The 20,141-nt window shown below is 31.2% G+C and overlaps 8 protein-coding genes across 8 annotated transcripts; 3 read left to right on the forward strand and 5 right to left on the reverse strand.

The window, feature by feature from the left end:
• Window positions 1–790: 790 nt before the first annotated feature.
• Window positions 791–3,160, reverse strand: cgd8_1600 (sugar phosphate permease with 11 transmembrane domains; the record flags this gene model as incomplete). The annotated part of the gene is made up of 1 exon (XM_627067.1): window positions 791–3,160. The coding sequence occupies one exon, from the start codon at window positions 3,158–3,160 to the stop codon at window positions 791–793; it is 2,370 nt and encodes a 789-aa protein (XP_627067.1).
• A 548-nt stretch (window positions 3,161–3,708) lies between these two features.
• On the reverse strand, window positions 3,709–10,071 carry cgd8_1610 (sacsin like HSP90 chaperone domain, likely plant origin; the record flags this gene model as incomplete). The annotated part of the gene is made up of 1 exon (XM_627068.1): window positions 3,709–10,071. The coding sequence occupies one exon, from the start codon at window positions 10,069–10,071 to the stop codon at window positions 3,709–3,711; it is 6,363 nt and encodes a 2,120-aa protein (XP_627068.1).
• Window positions 10,072–10,708: 637 nt separating this feature from the next.
• On the reverse strand, window positions 10,709–12,136 carry cgd8_1620 (DNA polymerase delta2, inactive calcineurin like phosphatase subunit; the record flags this gene model as incomplete). Its single annotated transcript, XM_627069.1, has 1 exon — window positions 10,709–12,136. One exon carries the CDS (start codon window positions 12,134–12,136, stop codon window positions 10,709–10,711), a length of 1,428 nt encoding a protein of 475 aa, XP_627069.1.
• A 1,039-nt stretch (window positions 12,137–13,175) lies between these two features.
• Window positions 13,176–13,871, forward strand: cgd8_1630 (hypothetical protein; the record flags this gene model as incomplete). Its single annotated transcript, XM_627070.1, has 1 exon — window positions 13,176–13,871. A coding segment is annotated over one exon (696 nt), but the record flags the coding sequence as incomplete, so codon positions are not given.
• Window positions 13,872–14,330: 459 nt separating this feature from the next.
• Window positions 14,331–15,011, forward strand: cgd8_1640 (RAB acceptor, possible 2 or more transmembrane domains; the record flags this gene model as incomplete). The annotated part of the gene is made up of 1 exon (XM_627071.1): window positions 14,331–15,011. The coding sequence occupies one exon, from the start codon at window positions 14,331–14,333 to the stop codon at window positions 15,009–15,011; it is 681 nt and encodes a 226-aa protein (XP_627071.1).
• Window positions 15,012–15,154: 143 nt separating this feature from the next.
• cgd8_1650 (partner of Nob1; Pno1p; Yor145cp like KH domain containing protein) lies at window positions 15,155–15,796 on the reverse strand (the record flags this gene model as incomplete). The annotated part of the gene is made up of 1 exon (XM_627072.1): window positions 15,155–15,796. One exon carries the CDS (start codon window positions 15,794–15,796, stop codon window positions 15,155–15,157), a length of 642 nt encoding a protein of 213 aa, XP_627072.1.
• A 557-nt stretch (window positions 15,797–16,353) lies between these two features.
• On the forward strand, window positions 16,354–17,568 carry cgd8_1660 (protein kinase; the record flags this gene model as incomplete). Its single annotated transcript, XM_001388387.1, has 1 exon — window positions 16,354–17,568. One exon carries the CDS (start codon window positions 16,354–16,356, stop codon window positions 17,566–17,568), a length of 1,215 nt encoding a protein of 404 aa, XP_001388424.1.
• Window positions 17,569–18,011: 443 nt separating this feature from the next.
• Window positions 18,012–19,538, reverse strand: cgd8_1670 (vacuolar ATP synthase subunit B; the record flags this gene model as incomplete). The annotated part of the gene is made up of 1 exon (XM_627073.1): window positions 18,012–19,538. A coding segment is annotated over one exon (1,527 nt), but the record flags the coding sequence as incomplete, so codon positions are not given.
• Between the last annotated feature and the right edge of the window lie 603 nt (window positions 19,539–20,141).

Raw genomic sequence — 20,141 nt, forward strand, 5'->3', positions numbered from 1 at the left:
AAAAACAATATTAAATTTAAATTAAATCATTTCATTTTCTTAGATAAGATTATGGGGACAAATTTTGGAGTACTTAAAGGAAATTCTTGCTTAGAATTTGTTCTGTAGTAATCATTCATTATATATACTTTTTCTTATTACAACCAGCCACCCCTCATTGTGTTTTTCCCGAACACATTTTCCTGGTCAGAAATAGATGGGAGAAAAAAAAATTTGTAATTGTGAAAATACTCACAAACTTTTCCAAACACTTAAATAGTTTGAAATAATAAAAGTAAATCCACACATCTTTTTCTCGACCTCCCATCTAGACGCTTCCAATTGTTACCTTATCCACTTTATCTCCCTCGAAAAGCATAATTCATAAGCTTTATTTCTCCACAATTCCCCAAAAAATAACTTACCAACTTTGTGTATAAACCTTCATCTATAACTTTCATCTCCCCGTCACAATTAATACTGCAAATTAAATTGCTCTCCATTCTTTATAACTTTTTATTTGTTACTAAATTATAGTTCACACCTTAATTCTCCAGAAAAAGGCGCCAGCTCCCCCTATACCGGCAAACACTTGCAAAGAATTGGTAATACATGCATGTATGCATGTGGACAATAAATTATTAAATTATACACGTGTTAAAAAATAATAATGTGTGCAAATAGCAGAGAAGGGGGAGAGGAAGAAAAAAGAAAGTATAAAGAAAGTAAACTCTAAAAAGAAAAAGGAAATAACCAGAGAAGGAGTAGAAACAAAATAGTAATTAAGCTAGGGAAATAATATATAATCTAGTTATACTAATGACTTTTGTTCTTTAGTATAAGATGCAGGAATCAAAATTAGAAATGAAAAAGTGGAAAAAAGTAATAAACAAAGGAAAAGAGCACTCCATCCATAATATTCGCTAATATAGGCAGTAAGAGTGCCTTGAGTGACAGCACCAAATGCTCCCAACCCATTAACAATACCTGTTGCCATAGAATCAATAGATTTAGTTGTAATATTAGATTTATCAAAAACATCCTGAGCTGCAGTTGAACCCAAAATACTATCAGGGCCCGAAACGCAGAATCCCATAAAAGCAATACCAAATAAAATAAGTAAATTTAATCCTGTTTTTGTGATTATCATGAAATATGATATACTCAAGGAAACAAATATCGACATATAACATGCAACCAAAATTCTTTTTCCTCCAAAATATGTATCAGCTATTGCACCTGCAGAAATTGCACCTGCAATACCGCCAATATCAAATAGCATTGATGAGTATCCTGCAACTGAAGGACCATAATTTAATTCACGTATTAAATAATAAGGTAACCAAAATAGCATTGAATATCTAATCAATTTTATGAAATAGTAACTTATTGCTATGTTTAATATATTTGGTATCTTTAATAATATTATTAATTTCTCTACAAAGCCTACATCGTCCATATTTTGAATATCAAATGAAGAGTAGATATTATTTTCCACATTATTTTCTTTTAAATTTGGATTCTGTGTAAAATCTCCATTACTACCATTTGTTGTATCCTTATTGTTTAACTGCTTTCTATTCTTTTTTGTTGGAGAGAGCTCTGAAATATAACTTAAATGATCACTAAATTCTGATTTTTCTATGCTTAATGATGTACCAAAGCCATCATTTATGAATTTATCTCCATCTTCCATATGTAAATCAGTCATAGAGTCGTTTTCCTTCTCTGAAAGACTTTTTTGCATTAATAATTGACTGCTACTACCACTATTTGAACTTGAATTTGCAGACATATCTTGAATTTGATGGTTCTCAAATCCCAAATTGTCTGGTTCATTCAAATAAGCCTCTCCTTCTTCTTCTTCTTCTTCTCCATTTATCAAATGAGATGAAGAAGCCAGCAAAGGATTGCTCCTTGAATCTAATAAGTTGCTACTGTACTTGGTCATCCCATTTTCTATCTCTTCTTGATGCGTCCCTTCCGCAATACTTCCCAACTCCTCATAATCTTCTTCTTTTTCAACCCTATCTATTCTGGCAGGCTTTACTATACCAATAGCTTCTAGCTCCTCTTCTCTATTGAACTTTATCTCATTATTAACTTCTTTGTTGTTATTGGAGTCTTCCATCATTACTAAAACCATATTATTTTCGTTTAATTCCTTATTTCCTACATTATCGTAAATATATAAATTCTTTGGTTTCTTTAAATACTTTAATACTATGATTCCAAAAAGAAAAACAAAAATTGATGGAATATAAAATACAGACCTCCATCCTAACTTTAAACAAATTGAAGCTGAAAATGCTGTGGAAGCCATTGCTCCAACTTGTTGGCTTGTTGTCCAAACACCTAAAATCCTTCCTCTTTCACTCACTCCAAAACAAGTTATTAAATATTTAACTAGCATTGGATATACGCCTGCATGGAATAAACCATTGAAAAACCAAGATAACAAAAGAGAAGTTGAGCTATAAGAAATCCCAAATATTAATGATGTAATAGCTGAACAAATAAATGATATGCATATGTACTCATTCACTTTAAAGTTTTCAAACATCGTCGGAATTATTAATTGGCCAAATGCGTAAGAACCCAAAAAAGTTGTATCTATCCATCCCAAAACAGATGTAGAAAGTGATAAATCTTCTTGTATTTGTAACTTAACAACTGAAAATGGCTTTCTCGTTGAATACAAAACTAAATATGATAAATAAGCCAAAAAGAATTTGTTATACTCGTCTTTTGACATACTAGGGAGTAACTTTTTCATCATTGTTAAATCCATTAACTTGCTAATGAACCATTCATACCTCAAATTTATCATTCTCTTTTTTGAACTTAAAATATTTTCGATATTAACATTTTCCAAATTAGACATTTTCTGGCACTCATCTCCTTGTCTTACTACTATTCCTGGCTTAATCACACCATTACTTCCATTTCCCATTAACATACATAAATTATCTATACTATTGTAATTTCTACTTGACTTTGAGCTTCCATCACAAGAAGGAAACCCTGTCGAAGTTGAATACATTGAATCATCACAACTCTCATACTTTTCCAAATAGTTAGATCTGTCAAATAATCTCAGTTCATCATTAGCGCATAAATCGATCTCCTCCTCTTCGCAATAATTACTATTGATTGCATTATTTAGCTTTAGTTCCTCCATAAATTGATAAGGTATTAAACTTGGAAAATTATCAACACCTTAAAGATTAACTTTGACTTAATAATATTAACAAGAATTTTTTTCATAGGCCAGTCCTAATTCGCCAATTTACATACTCTTTCTCGTTGCTTTATATTCAGAATGTATTATTCACAAAAATTCTGTGGTGCTTTCTTTTGCTTTTTAATCTTTCTTAATTTCCCCCCAATATCTATTTAGTAAAAAAAAAATTGAATTCCAAAAACTTACAAAATTTCAATCCCTTCAATTTCTCTTGATAATTATTTGTAGCAAAATTATCTCAAATCAACCAATAACCAAGTCAAATAATGCTTAGCTTTATTCTCCTCCCTCCTTACACCTCAGTATTTGATATTTTATTCAAATTATTTAAAAAAACTATATATAGGATTTTTAGTCTCCAAATCTCAATTCCATCAAAATTTATTGATTTATACTTTTTTTTATTACCTCTACTTTTTTATATTATTTTAATATGCTCACTCTGTGTGGAACTTTCCCGCCTAGGCGGGAAACCGGGTATCAATTTAATACATATTGTCCAATACACCTGAAGTATTTGAATTAAAACCACAGAAATCACTAAAATTTGCTTCAAACACTCCATTAATTAATGTGCAACTTTCTTGAATAAATCCTCCAACGTCATCAATTAGAGCCCATTGTGGCTCACTTGAGCCTGCATCCTTAATTATCAATAGTTTAAATTTGTCTACAGCTTTTCTGGCAGATAGGAGCTCATTCCCTGAAATATTAAACTGCCAAATTGGTAGTTTAGTGGTTTTTACTTCTATTAAAGCTAGGACTTGTTGTTTGTAATTCCGGGAAACTGAAAATTCTTCTTCAGAAAAGTATTCTCTTAATAGAATGAAGTCAAAAGGAAGAAAACTCTCATTAAGTGAATTTAACCAAATTAGTTTAATAGTTGTCGTATCTGACTCTTTAAAACACTTGATCTTGCATTTTATAAATAGGTCTCTTTGCTGATCCTGAAATATATTATTATCCTCAATTTTCATATCCTCAATTCCTGTCCAATCTTTCAAGTCTTCCATATCTATTACTTCATTTTGAATATAATTATTTACAAACTTTCTAGATAAGTAGTCTTCAATTAAATTATGATCAATAGATTTCAAGGTCAGCTTACGTGAGATTGCATTTGGGATTATGGCTTCAAAAGAAACTTTCTCACCCCAAAACCCCACCATTTTCGTGATTTCTTCTATTGTAAGACTCTCATCTGTTGCATTTCCCAGAGAAAGAGGATTTTTCTTTATATATTCTTTGATTATTGAGTCCAAGTTACTCTCTATTACATCTGTATTTTTAGTCATTTCTTTGTAATCACCAGTATTATTATTTTTAACTTTAATATGTGGATCATTATTATCAGCTTTATTATAATCAACTCTTTTAATTGATAATTCACTTAATAAATCATTTTTTTCAACATGTAATGATTTATTTTCAATATCTGTATCTTTTCTTAACAAACATCCGCTTCTTGAACACTTTTTAAGTAGTTCAAAACCTTCTTTAACTACATTATCCACTGTGAAACGCTCATCTCTTTTACTACTTAGATCATCCAAAATTGGAACATGTTTTGAAAGTAGTAAAAGTCTTTGTGAGCTGGAAAGAATCAAGAGTTCGTACAAATCAATATTAATTATACTATTTAAACCTGTCAAACCTTTTAATGGATCCAATAGCAAAGTATACAAATCCTTAAGTTGGTTACTTTTATCCATACTTTTATTCACAAGTAATATTGAAGCTGAATTCTTATTGGGAATCTGTCTAAATAATACACCAATCTTCCTTCTGCTCGTTTTTGGTAAATGTTTGTCATTAATATTAAGATCAAACTTAAGCTCAATATCGTCAACCTCAACTTCATAAGTATTTACAAATGAAATAAGCCAATTAGCTATTTGGTAAGCTATTTCTTCATTTGCATTAGAATATCTTTCAGAAACTGAAAGTGGCTCGAATTCATAAGAATTTGAAATTTGTTCAAGTATTTCACTTTCGGATACACAAAATTCACAGTCAGTAACTGAATGATTTGAATTCTTGCTCGTTAAAGATTGTTCACTATCAAAAGTTTTTTTTTCTTCTAATATTCTCATGATTGACAAATAAATATCAAGAGATTTGTGTTTAAATAAGAGTATCAAGATACCCCAAAATTCCAAAGTTAGCCATATTTTATTTTTTCCTTTATTTGCAAATTTTATATGACTTCTAATATTACGTCCATAATTAACTTTATAAGTTACTTTGTAACATTCTGAGAGTGTTTTTACTTTTAAAATATCTTTATAAAAAAATTGAGAACTTGGGGACGATGAAATTGCCAATGGAATCTGAAAGCTATCACTTCTTAAGCTTCCAATAGGGAAATCTTCCACACAACATTGTTCACGCTTCAGAAATTTATAAATACCCTTAATTGGTATCTTTGCGTTATCGAGAAACTCACTCCACCACGAATTCTTTTTAGATTGACTCATTTTCTGAAAAACTTTCAAAAATGTATTAATTGATACGTTAATGAAAGATTCAAATTTGATTTTTCCTTCTTTAGACTCATCTTTAAGTAAATTTGGGCATTCCCTTAGCCATAAATAAGCATAATGGTGATGTATTGGTTGTTCTGAAACTAAAGATAAAAAGAATGGTCTTAAATTACTAATTTTACTTTTATTAATAAACTTGCTGAGAACAATAAATGTTCCATGAAAGAAATCATATGGATCTGACCAAACCATATTATTATAATCAATAGGTACCCAATTATACAAAGTACTCTTCATCAATGGAATATAAAGCAAACTTTCATTGTAAAATACCTTTTTAATGTTCATTGAAATATCAAAATCTGTCTGATGGCCTAAAATATGATAAATATCAGAAATCATTTCGATGTCCGAGGGGCGATGAAGGCTTCGGTTTAATGAATTATCATCAAAATTTGACCATTCATCCATTAAAGAAGGCCACCAATCTGAAGCAAATAACTTTTCTTTAGTTATACCAAATCCAAAAATTGCCAATTCTATAATATGGTTTAAATCAGGGTCATATGAAGGCTTTAATTTGATCTGCCTACTTTTTTGAACCACTTCATTATCCCTAATATTCATTACCCTCTTATAATCTCGCAAAATTCGAATTAAAGATATGGAAGAAATCTGAGTTGTGACGCCAACCTCTTCCAAAGTTTCTGATATTAGTTTTGATTCATTACCAATATCTTCCTCTGTTCTATTTAATGTATAATGAGCAGAACAAGGTTCATTATTTTCACGTGATTTTGGAATCTTATATCCATTCCTTAAAGTTACTGGTAACAAATTCAATACAATTTGAGAGATATGCTTAATAATTCCATCCAAGTTTTTATTAATTTTGGGAATAAACAGTTCACTCGGTCTGCTTAATAGCAAATCTTCACAAAAATCCACCGTATCACAATCTTGTATTTGTTCATTATTAATCTGGCTCATATAATAGCTAAAATAATTATCATTATATAATGAAATTGGTATCCATGGGTAACTTGATAATATTTCATTCAAAAAAGATGAGTTATATGAACGTCTTGAATATTCATTAGCTATTTGGATGATTGCTCCAGCTCTCATTACATAAATTAAATGTTTACAATAAAAACAATGCGATGAACTAATTGGATAAATATTTCTATCAACCATCCAACTCAATGGAGATGCATCTGTTTTTGGAGGTAATCTATCAAAGTTACATCCTACATACCACTGTTCAAGAAGGTTAATAAATTTATTAGTGAATACCCTGAATGCCAAATCTTTATCATTCTCATTTAAATGATCCGAATTTTGGACGATATAATCTGATGATATCTCCACAAAGTGAAACCTATCAGATACTTTTGGAAATACCCATTCAACCAATGGAGGCCATAAAGGAGGGACAATCGTCAAACCTTTGTATTCAAATGATTTATCGGAATTATATATTGAAGTTTTGTCTTTAACATTTTTCCGATTGCTATTTGATGTTTTTAGTTGGTCAAAATTTGAATATGACTTTGAACTAAACTTATTGGACCTTTCCCAGCTTGAATGAAGTAGAATTAAAGATGTCAATGACTTGCTTACCTGAGACATTCTTAAAGCTACAGAAGTAGGATACACCATAACCTCATTTTCTCTTGTTTCATTCTTGCATCTATTACACTTCAAACTAGATGTGATCATTCTAGAACACCTAGCCAGTTTGTTCTTGTTTAACAACTCTTCTTCATTTGCATAGCTTTTTGGTAGATCCTTATTGTAAAGTAAAGCCTTTAAAAATGAAGGAGAATAAGTCTGAACTACTATTGGAAGCTTAATTAGAAAGCGATTATCATCCTCTACAATGCTTGCCTCCTCTATTGCCAAAGGAGTAATTTTGAGAAGTAGTTTCTGTATATCACTATTAATTGCATTTTCCCATCCTTTTTCGAGTAATAAATCAACCTGTTCAGCAATTAATTTAAAAAAAATAGATGGAGTTATCTTCTCAATCTTAAAATCTTGGTTAATCATGCTCTTTATTCTGTATGGAGCTATTTTATATACCCTATCACTAAAAAATTCAAATGGGCATACTTTTCCTATTATTTCGGAATACTTTTGCAAGCAATGTTCTTGAAAGTAACTATCAAACGATTCATCTGAAATGTAAACTTTCACAATACTCGATTTTTCTATAGAAACTCTCTTACCCTCCCTAGTAGGTATAATTGGCAAACCTGAAATTCCTTCAAATTCTTTCAAACTTTCCACATCTCCTTCTTTCTGAGGAAATAAATAGCTATATAATATTAATAATTCCTCATCAGAAATACTCTCCAAAAATTTCAAAGGTTTCAATTCTAAAAAAATCTTCAATATATCCAAATTCCTTACATTATATGATGATATTATTTGTGCTACCAAAACTTGCAACATTTGCAATGGCCTCGTGCAAAGAAAATGCATGCATGTGTGCCCGCCTATCAGTGAGGGGTGCAATACCGGTCTCATGTGGACACTCAGCATGTAGAGAAAATTCCAATGTAAATTGCAAAAAATACAAAAACCTTCATGGAAAGTATTGTTTTTTATGCAAAGATCATTGAATTGAATATTCGTGGAAATTTTATCAAGAAAGCAAAATGAGCCATCAATGTTCATAAACACAGGCTTTTTGACTAACTCATCAATACAAATCGAAGATAATGTGCAATAGTTTTGGCATTGGTTCAGGTTGTCAAGTTTTGGCGGGAGCCAACTAAATTTAATAAATTCTGAAGTATTTAAAACGAATGGTTTTAAGTTGTAATCAAAGCTTGATTCCTGCATTGTTTGTAACGGCAAAGACTTTGAAGTGAGTAAATTACTCATAAAAAGAGAATATTTTTGGTTAATTAAGCAAGATTTTCTTGAGCATGATAATTTTGGATTAATCATACTAGCAACAAATTGTGGGATTTGTTTCTTGAAAATAACATCAAGAATTGTAGAATTCCAGATATTGTCAGCCATGACATCCTCTCTATTTGCTGTTAAAATCAAATCTTGGATATTAACATGAAATGGAAGATAGATTCTATGGTTCAAAGGGAACGTACAAAACAACTTTCCTGTAACCCTTTTATGTTTTCCAAAAGTTGATGAACCAAACGAGAATGAAGATGAGTTTATTATCCTTTCACCTTTATCTATTTCAAGTCTCAAATTTGAATGGAACAAAGGAAGAGCAATAGACCATACTGTTGAAGATCTTGTAGCTCTATCTCTGAGAGTGGAGCTCTCAAGCTTTTGATCCTCTGAAATTGGTATTTCCCAGTCCACTATAAGGTATTTAGAAGAAATTAAACTCTCTCTTAATAGTTTTCCTTTATTCAAATCTAAATCGTCATCATCAAATTGGGCTATCTCAATTTTTGTAAATCTGAAACTTTTTATTGAAGAAAGACTATCATCTTTGAATTCATCTAGGTTGAAAGTTTCACCTAGACTTTGAGAAATATCAGGAACTGAAATCAAGTCATTTAAAGTTAATCTCCTTCTTAAAAGTGGATAAATTGTATTCTTTTCAAAGGAACAAAAATCCGAGTCTTTTCTGGGCTCAACATCTACCACTATTGATTTAATATTTCTCAAAAAGAGAAGAATATCATGTACGAAAGTGTTACGAATTGCAGATAAAATTGATGAGAATTTCTGTTTCATGTTCTTCTCAAATGGAAGATAGTGCAATGTTCCTAAGTTGCTTGAACTTTGGACAAATTTAGGCCCAAATTCAGATCTTATATTATCAAACCTCCAAGGAGTCCCATATAAACTAATATTTGAATGAATTGTTTTTACTACTTCTGGGAAATCTGACTCTTCTATCCATTTTGGTACAATATAACTCAATTCAATTTCTTCATCAGGTTTACTTGAAAACTTTATAGAGTATCCACCACTAAATATACAAGGATTATCAGTTATTTTAAATATTGACCTATATCCAATACCTTTTTCTCCTGTAAAATATCTTGATTCTGAATTCTTTTTAGACGAATTTCCAATATCGCATACAGACTCGATATTTTCACGTGTCATCCCTTTTTCATTTATATGGAATACCAAACAATCCCATCTTAACAATATGTAAACTTGAGGGATACCCTCACCTATTTCATTAAAATTAAAGTTAGAGTCATCTGCATTCTGAAGAAGCTCCAATAATACACGTCCAAAAGATGAATAAAGTTCATTTGATAATATTCCTATTGACCTGTCTTGCCTGTCTCTTTGAGATTTATTTGAAACGAATAAGCTCTCTCTTATCTCTTGAATGTGCTTCTTTGTTTGTTCATTTTGCATCTTATTTGGCTCCCATTATATTTTAGTAATTTCCCTATTATATTTAAGACCTATTTCAAAACTTCCAATTTTACAGCTTATTATTTTATTTTTTTAATTAACTAATTTATAGCTAAAATATTACTACTTTATCTGATTTACTTTCCTGACAAAATTTATCTAATTATAAGAAAATTAGTAGTTTCCACATAAAATAATATAATGCCAAATTTAAAGAAAATTTATTAAATTAAATATACAAATATATTTCCCTCCAAAATCAAGTTCAACAAATTATTAAATTTCTCCATATTTTTTTTTCATAAACTTAATTGACTAAATACTGTACAAATCCTATTCCTTTCTTTCATAATAGCTTTATTTTTCATTCAATGTCGTCTTTCAGACTTTTATTACTATTCATGCTTTAAACCAGAAATATTCAATTAATAACAATTTACATGCAAACATTAACGTTAGAGGTTCTATTCCCAAAGGGGCAGCTTTTTTTTTAATTTAACAATAAACCTTTTAAGAAAAATCAAGGAGAATTTTGCATGCATGCAAAATTTCAATATAAATGAGAAATAATGAAATAAAGAAATAAAGCATTAAAGAAAAGTAGAAATTATATATGAATTAGAAAAATTGACTTGAATTATATTGAAAGACTTGTTTTAAAAGATATTGTTTTGAGTTCATATGAATTTATATCTAAAAGCACCAAAGTAGGGTTATTAGAGAACTCAGGAATGGTGAAGCATAATGGTCCATTATTAGGGAATCTATATGACCCAAATTCTGATTGATTTCCTGCAAAAATGACTTGTGGAAAAGATTCATCGGTATAATCCAAAGCAAAAGGATCACGATCGAAGAATGGGTAAGTAGGTATTACATCAGGGCATGTAGGAGCAATATTTCTTGATTCAACACAAAATTTGAGAGCATCAATAGGCTTCGAATATGAAGAAAATAGAGAAATCTTTGAAATACATTGGCCAGAAACACCAGTTACTCTTACATTGTTAATAGAAAACAAGCAAGGATTTGTGAAAGAATTAAACGACTGATAGTTTCTTGAATTTTTGAATATATAAGGCTGGAAAGGAGGTTGAGGAAGAGAAATTGGAACAGGATCATCCTCTCCAGGCATGATCGCAAGAGATATAGTGGAAGCCAGCTGAGAAATAAAGGAATCAACCACACCAAGCCTGCTTGAAAGCAACTCATTATTTACAACTAACTTGGTTCCAGTACCAGTAACAGTCTCTTTTGCAGTATCTAAAAGTCTAATAATGTTTCCTGCTATAATTAAGTAAGCAATTTGTGATGATAAAAGTTTGTGTTCGCTACTATATGAAGAAACTCCCATAATGAAATCACGAAATAATTGTAAAGATAATGAATTCTCTATTTCTGATCCTATATTTAAACCGGAAACAAAAGCCAAATATACTGGCTGAGAAGACTTCCCTAATGTATATTCTTTTCCAATAATCTCTTCAGGAGGAGAGGCAAAAGTCAAATCCGAGACTAGAAAGTTGCCCCCTGAATTTTGTACTCCCCTTACTGCTAGTATGGTACCAGAAATCAAATTATTCATTGAAAATACATCTTCTTTTAGAGTCAATGGAATTCTTGATGAACTATCCTCTATATAAACCTTGTCATCATTACTAGTATAATTGCTTAATTGACTGTTCTTTGTAGCCTCTTCGATATCTTGAAGATACTCATCCAAAATTGTTGGTCTATTTTTCATTTCCTTTGTCACAAACCCCATGATAATGCATTCAGACTCAATTTTCATATCTTTAAGCTCATTCAAAATAGGTATCGATCTATCCTCAGGGTTACCCTGACTTGCAATCTTCTCAACTTTTTCCTGTTCTACTGAAAGATGGCACTTCCACTTTCTCTGTACTGCTTTCAATAAAAATGGACGCAAACTCATGAACCTTGAAAAACATAAGTGGCAGTACTGGTGTGGAAAGCTGTAATCTTTTACTCTAAATCGTTCACATTCATTCTTAATATCTACTTCCGGCCGTTTCAGGCTCTTAACATCTTTTTCTAATTTCATTGGGAAATACCTTGATCCTCTCTAATGCTTATAAATGAAACACACAACACCTAAGTTCTTTGCTTAATCTATTTTCCTTCTTATTTTATCGATCCCCCTTTCCCACTTTTAAAATATTCTCGACTCCCTATTAAAAAACAATGGGCGGGAGCTCACTCACATTCATTACTATTACTAGTCTAAGCATGTTGGCGCCAAAACATGTATTTCATAAACTAATAATAAATTCTTTTTGGCAACAAAAAGAATTTGTTAAGATGACATACAGATAGTTTATAAGAATTTTAACTAACTTTTATTTCTTTTCTTTCAAAATCTAATTATTTCTTTCACTATTTAACATTTAATTATTCATCTCTTGAAGTCAGAGACAAAATAACCCAATTTTTCCTCTTTTTAACAACATTCCATTTGTCACCCTTAATTAGCACCATTTCTTTTTCTTGTTTTGTTCTAATACTCACTTTTCTTCTTTTGTGGGAAACTTCCCGCCAAAACTATTTTTATTGAAATTAATCATTACTATTAAGAGTTTGATTCAAGTAGTAAAAGTAGGAAAAGTGAAAGAAAACTAAAGTAATAGGTTTGAACTTTGATAAGACTTTATATAGACTGAAACTAATGAATCATAATGAGGAGGACCGTCTTCCACTGGAAAAAGGTAGGTTAAAGGTGTAATTGACATACTAGTTTCTAAACACATGTGAGGTAACGTGTGTGTTGGCTCTAGAATTGCCAAGAGCTAATACACTTGGTACTTTAAAAAAGGCTTTGGACTGGGATATAATCTAATAATTAACTTATTTTGTTTACCTTACATTCTTTGAATCTCTAATTTAGAAAATTCGGGGATTAATTTAATTGATGGGAATGACTTGGAATATATTGATAATATATACAGCTCAAAGAACTTTGGTTTATCAGATGACTCCCATATTAAGAATCTGAGAAATTCTCAAGAGACTTTGCTTATGGTAAGTTTTATTGTCCAATAATTATATCAACAAAAATCCTAAACCACTCATTAACTTAACTTTAAATTAACAAGTCATGGATCAATGAGTTAGTATCTCCTGAACTATTAACATACTGTGAGTCTTCAATACAAACTCTCTCTCACTCTATTTTCAAAGAAAAAGAAAAACAAAGAATTATGGAAGTTGATGGAGGAATTCTAGGTATCGAAGATAAAATCGAACGTGATCTAATTAACCTCCATATTAACAGATCAACTAATATGCTCAAAATGTATCTGAAACAGAGAATAATGAAGATTTCAGAATTCCCTGATTTCTCTATTGCTAATTCAAGAACTAATAACGATCTAAACTCTGAATCAAATATCAGTCCTGAAGAAGCTATTTTCGCTTTAAAGCTTTCCAAGCTTCAATGGAAGTATTTAGATGAAACCATCTCCAAGATGAAAAATACCCTAGCAACAGACTCCTCCGTCCCAATTCCAGCCCCATCCTTACATAGATCCGTAAGATTCAAATGCATTGACTCCATTGGAAGAGTTCAATTACAATCTCTTGTAACCCCTGAAAATGTTTCTTTTACTCAATTTGATACTCAAAACCACTTTTCTCAAAATGATTCAGAAGGAGTCATCAATATTGAAAAGGGAAAGATATATACATGTAAATATGAAGATGTAAGAACTCTTTTGGACCAAAATACCATCCAACTTTGGCCTTGGCCTCCCATTACTAGCAACAAAAACTACTCTTATTAGCTATTTATTTAAAAAAAAAAAGAAAAGAAAAAAAAAAACCTCATTCTCTACCCTCCAAAAAAGCTCAAAAAAGAGCTCATATAGTCTCATTAACCATTAATATTTACCAATTCATGCTCTTCAAGCTTCCCGCCAATTATTCTATGTGTTATTACTACCTCTGTTTTGCATGTGTTTTGCCATGAGGGGTTTCGGCGCGGCCCCACAGCGCCAAACTTTGAGTAAATGCAATATGTGCCTAAAGTGTGTTGATAAAAGCCGAAATTTGAAATTATATGTTAAACAAAGAGAATTCGTAAGTCCGAATTTATTTGCATACTCAATTATATACATATTATACGTTCTTATATTATATAATAAAAAATAAGCTTAGGATCCTTGATATTATAGGAGAAAAAAATAGCTATATAAGGGTTAGTAAGGTCACGAGAGATCATTGATTTTGAATATTGGGAGAAAATGTACAGAGAACAATCATCAACAGTTTTGGATTCTCCTATGAATGGAGGTAGTGCTAAACTTGGAGCTTCTAGTTCATCATCTATGAGCTCAAATTTCACTAGAATGGACAGTTTTAATCGATCAGGAAGCAAAACAGGGTCAATTGCGCCAAAATCTTCAGAATATGGTCCAACAGTACAGCAGATTTTGGAAACTTATGAGAGTCTTAGATTGAAAGCTCAAGGACTTGCTAAGAGAAAATTGAGATCCTGGGATGGAGACTTCTTTTGCCTTTCATCTTTCCAAAAAGTATCACAACCAAAAGAAATTACAGATCGACTTGAAAGGAATCTTCGATACTTCTTACTAAATTATATTGTAATTATACTGGGTATGACTATGCTCTCTCTAATTTTGAATCCTATTTCTTTAATCATTATTTTAATATCAACCTTTTCTTCAGCTTTTGTAGCATCTAGACCAACAGATATGGTAGTATTGCCAGGAGATAATGTAATTAGCAAGAAAGTGGCTTTATATGTGATAGCAGGAACATCAACTGTGATCATTCTTGTATTTTCAGGAGCTCTATTATTCACATCCTTGGCAGTATCGCTCATTCTTGTATGTATCCATGCAGTCATACACATTGGAAAGTCTAATTACGACCAGGTTGCAAACTTAGAGAGCGAAGTATAATACCTAGAAGTTAATTACAATGAAAATAGATCCAGCTATAAAGATTAGAAACTAAAAAGATTCACAAAGTTTTAGTACTTAATAGATTAAATTATATATATCATCTAAATATAGTCTTTACACTTATCAGTACCTGCTTATAATTAGAGCTTCTCCTGAACTCTTTTAGAGACTATTCTAAGGTGGTTGTAGACTTTTCCAGGAGGAGTTCCCAAAATTAAACTACATAGAGCATCTCTTGCTAATTTAATATTATGAAAGGCTCCCATTAAATGGAGTTTCTGACCAGCTAAGACAATCCTAGTTCTGGTTGAATTTTCTATAGCATACTTTGTTTTACCATCCCTACCAGAAATACGACCAATACAACGTGACAAATGTGCTCCATTCAATCTTTTTACGTCTTTAATTTCAAAGCTTTCTATATAAAGATCATCCAATCTCAAAAGAGCAATGGCATCTTGAAGCTCAAATCCAAGTAGAAAAGCCTTAATAAAGTCAACTCCTTTTTGAAGAGATCCAATATCAGTGCAATCTGGCCCATATTTAAGCTCTACACATCTTCTCTTTGTATTCATTCTTACATGTAATCCCATATGTTCTACCAAAGGAGTAACAATATTAATCCATTGGTTCTTTAAAGGAGTCATTCTATTTTCAGGAACCATCACTCTTCTTATTTCATTACTTCTGTTAACTTCTGTTCCAGTTAAAGGCTTAAAAGGTCCTTCAGTCCGTCTCTCCTCCTCAACCATATCCATATCCATACTCTTTGTTTCTCCCATATGTAATAAACCTAAAGAAATATACTTCTAAGATATCCAATTCTTCTTTTCCCTACAAAAATCTACTCTGGAAAAATCTTAATAATCTCCTCCTTAATTATTCTTCTTCGCTGCTTAACTCTATTTTATACCGTCAAAATTAACCATTGGGTGTGCCCGCCTAAAAGTTGGCGCCGAAGGCTTAAAAATGGGTTTTTGGAGGGGAAAGTCATCTTAAGAATAAAAGAAAGAGGAAGATGTGGAATATATTTTATTAGAAGAAAAAGTGTTGAAATGTAATGAGAGTGCTTTAAAAGATATAGGTGTGAAAATCGGACTACATTCATGTGAGGTTAAATCTGTTACTTGGAATGTAATGTTATTTAGTGTTAATAATAGAGGTAATTTATATGAATTACTATTATAACATAAAATTTATATGGATTAAAATAAGATTAAAAGGAGAAGAATTAGTAAGAAACAATATTCTTAGAAATAAATAAGAACTTTAGAAGCTTAAAAAAGCAAAATAACAAAATCTGTGCAACAGTAATAGCTTTAACTAAGGTTTTTAATCAATGATGATTACAAAAGGAGGAGATTACTCAGAATATTCAGAAATACATACACAGGATATTGAGAAATCTAAAGATTATGACCAAGAATGTGTAGAATTAAGGAAAAGTGTGAGAGAATATCTCGAAAAAGAAAGCAAAATAAACTTATACTTTTCAGAAAAGAAGAGTTATTTGATAAACAAAGAATTTGTAGATATTCAGGTCCAATTAAACTCACAACTTTGCCCAAAAGTTAAACTTTGGAAACGAATTGAAGAACCAAACTCAAAAGAATTCTCCAAATTAAAAAATAACCCAACTCAACATCTTTTTGCAATTAAAATCTATTCAAAACCCCAACTCATTCGGAGAAACATTGTCTATTCTTCAGACAGGAAAATCAGGACCCAAATGCATCGTGTAATTAACGAAATCAAGATTCTACAATTCCTTGCAAAAACCGATCCCACATACTACTATATTGCTAAATTACACAAAGTTCTTGAATCTTTTCCTTCTACCTTATCTTCCGGAAAATTGTATCTCATCTTTGACTTTTTTCCGATTGGACCCACAATGGCGCCCGACACAGGGGCAAGGCGCGCGCGCGCGTGCCCGGGGTTTGAAAAGAATCTTTTAGTGTATACTCCAAGTCCTGCATTAGAGAGGACAGAGGTAAGTATAAGGAGAATGGCTTACTGTATTGGAGTAGCTCTATCTAGACTTCATGAGTTAGGGATTGTTCATAGAGATGTAAAACCTGATAATATTATGCTTACACATACTGGAGATGCATTTTTGAATGACTTTAATTCTGCAGAATTTTTAATTCAAGGTAAATATGTTCAGGGCACTGAAGGAACATATGCATTTTTTCCTCCTGAGCATTGTAATATAAACAACAATAGCAATAAAATTGTTACTGAAAGGAACGAATCATCCGAAATCAATGAACAAGAAGAATGTTCCCAATCTACGCTCCAATTGGGATGTCCAGCAGATATGTGGGCTCTTGGAGTCACAATTTGGTGTTGGTTTTATGGTACACTACCTTTTCAAGGAAATAGTATTTTAGAGCTTTTTGACAATATTACAAAATGTAAGATTGAGTTCCCTAGACAGCCTACTTTATCAAATGAGTGTATTAATGCCATTTTGCATCTTTTAGACCCAGAACCGAATTCCCGTTGGACTGCTCGTCAGTTTCTTGAGTCCGACTGGTTTTCTAAAAACTAATTAAATTAACCTAAATTTGCTACCTTTAATTATTATTACTGACATTTTTTTCCGATACCCTTATTTTCTCTTTGCATGCATGCATGTAGTTCATTCCTAGAACTCGAACATTTGGGTTTCACTGCCATAATTTAGAAAATAAAACTTAAATAAAATACTTAAAATACTTATTACTAATAATAATGATAATAATAATCGAGGTCACATATCTTTTTCTACTTTTATTTAAAAAAAAATACATAGAAATATCATTACGATGTTTTTTTTTATCTGTAAAATGTTTTTTAAAAAAAGAAAATATATCAATTCCCGATTCTATTATTGGCCCATATAATGCTTCATAGTGTATTATCATCCTCCGATTTACTCCACTTTCGATTCTTTTATTCCCATCTAATGAGGAATTTTTCTTTTGTCCTTTCCTATTTTATTATCATCTTTTATTACTTAGAATGTTGAATATAATTGTCTCTTGGATAATACTTTTGTAATAAATCATGCTTAATCTTCTTAAGCATATCTTCAGGGAATGTTCTAAGAAGTTCCCAAGCAAGATCCAAACTCTCAAAAATATCTCTCTTCTCATATGGACCTTGAGAAAGGAACTTGGACTCGAATTTACTAGTGAACTCAAGATATAATAAATCATCAGCTGAAAGAGCTTCCTCTCCTACAACTGCTACCATAGCTCTAGTATCCTGGCCAATAGCATAATTAGCATAAAGTTGATCAGAAACTGATGGATGATCTTCTCTAGTTAAACCAGTACCAATACCAGACTTCATAAGACGAGACAATGATGGTAAAACATTAATTGGTGGATAAATCTGTCTGTTATAGAGAGCTCTATCAACAAAGATCTGTCCTTCTGTAATGTAACCAGTAAGATCTGGAATTGGATGGGTAATATCATCATTTGGCATTGTTAAAATTGGGAATTGAGTAATTGAACCATTTCTACCCTCAATTCTTCCAGCTCTTTCATAAATAGTTGAAAGATCTGTATACATATAACCAGGATAACCTCTTCTACCAGGAACTTCCTCTCTCGCAGCAGAAACCTCTCTAAGAGCATCTGCATAAGAACTCATATCAGTCATAACAACAAATACATGTAAATCCTTCTCATAAGCCAAGTACTCTGCTGTTGTTAATGCCAATTTTGGAGTTAAAATTCTTTCAATAGTTGGATCATTAGCTAAATTCAAAAAGAGGCATACTCTTTCCATAGAACCATTTTCCTCAAAATCACGTCTAAAGAATCTTGCAGTCTCCATATTAACTCCCATAGCAGCAAATACTACAGCAAAATTATCATCAGAATGATCCATAACATCTTTTCCGGATACTAGAGAAGCTTGACGGCAAATTTGTGCACCAATATCATTATGTGGAAGTCCTGCAGCAGAAAATAATGGAATCTTCTGACCTCTAACAACTGAGTTCATAACATCAATTGCAGAAATTCCTGTCTGAATCATTTCTCTTGGATGAACTCTACAGTATGGATTAATTGGACTACCATTAATATCAATATAATCTTCAGCAAAAATTGGAGGGCCATTATCAATTGGTTTTCCGCTTCCATTAAATGTTCTACCCAACATATCTTCTGTTATTGGCATACACAATACATCCCCAGTAAATTCAACTCTACATGATTGATTGTCAATGCCTGTAGTACCCTCAAATACTTGCACAACAGCTCTACTTCCTTTGACCTCCAAAACTTGTCCTTCTCTAATAGAACCATCTCCCAAAGTAATTCTTACAATTTCATTGTATTTTGGGAACTTTACATTATCTAAAATTACTAATGGACCTTGAACTCCTGAAACTGTTCTATACTCCATTCTAGGAGCGATATTATAGTTTCGTGTAACTGCTGCTACATTTGCCTCATAAGCCTGGCCTGAAGTTACCATCTTTCTGTAATTACTATCACTCTGAAAAAGACTATTATAACTTCTTCAAATTTTTTATTTATTATCCTAAATTTATAATATTTATATTTTTTTAGGACTCCAAATTTTCAGTGATATTTCCTTTTTTTTTCCTTATTCAATACAAAAAAAAATTCTTAAATTTCTTCAATTCAAATTATATTCCCACCAATATTAATATTCCCTCTCGCCTTTTCTTTATTATTAATCAATAGCTTTGAATTTAGTAAATATATATATATATATATATATATACTCTTATTTATTTATTAGACTGTAAACAATTTCCCGGTAAAAAAGTACGCAATTTATTATCTCACATAATTCTTTATTAATTTTTTTTTTATTATTAATTTACTTTTATTTATTTTTCCTTTTGATAAATTAATCTTTGTTTCCTTCGATATTTATATCCCAAATTTTTCATTTATACTAATATTTTCAACTAGGCGCCATATGTCTCTAACATCCCGCATGTTTTTGTACCGCCATTATATAGTTTAATGCCAAGACGAATTTAGGCGGGTACTTTTAATAAATATTTTTTCCCAATAAATAATTGGGGGAAAGAGAAAACCCATATGAAAAAAAAAGAAAAAGGTGCCATAGTAAAAGAGCACCAAGTGACGG

Source organism: Cryptosporidium parvum, chromosome 8 (genome assembly GCF_000165345.1).
Source record: "Cryptosporidium parvum Iowa II chromosome 8, whole genome shotgun sequence".
Classification (NCBI taxonomy): Eukaryota; Apicomplexa; class Conoidasida; order Eucoccidiorida; family Cryptosporidiidae; genus Cryptosporidium; species Cryptosporidium parvum.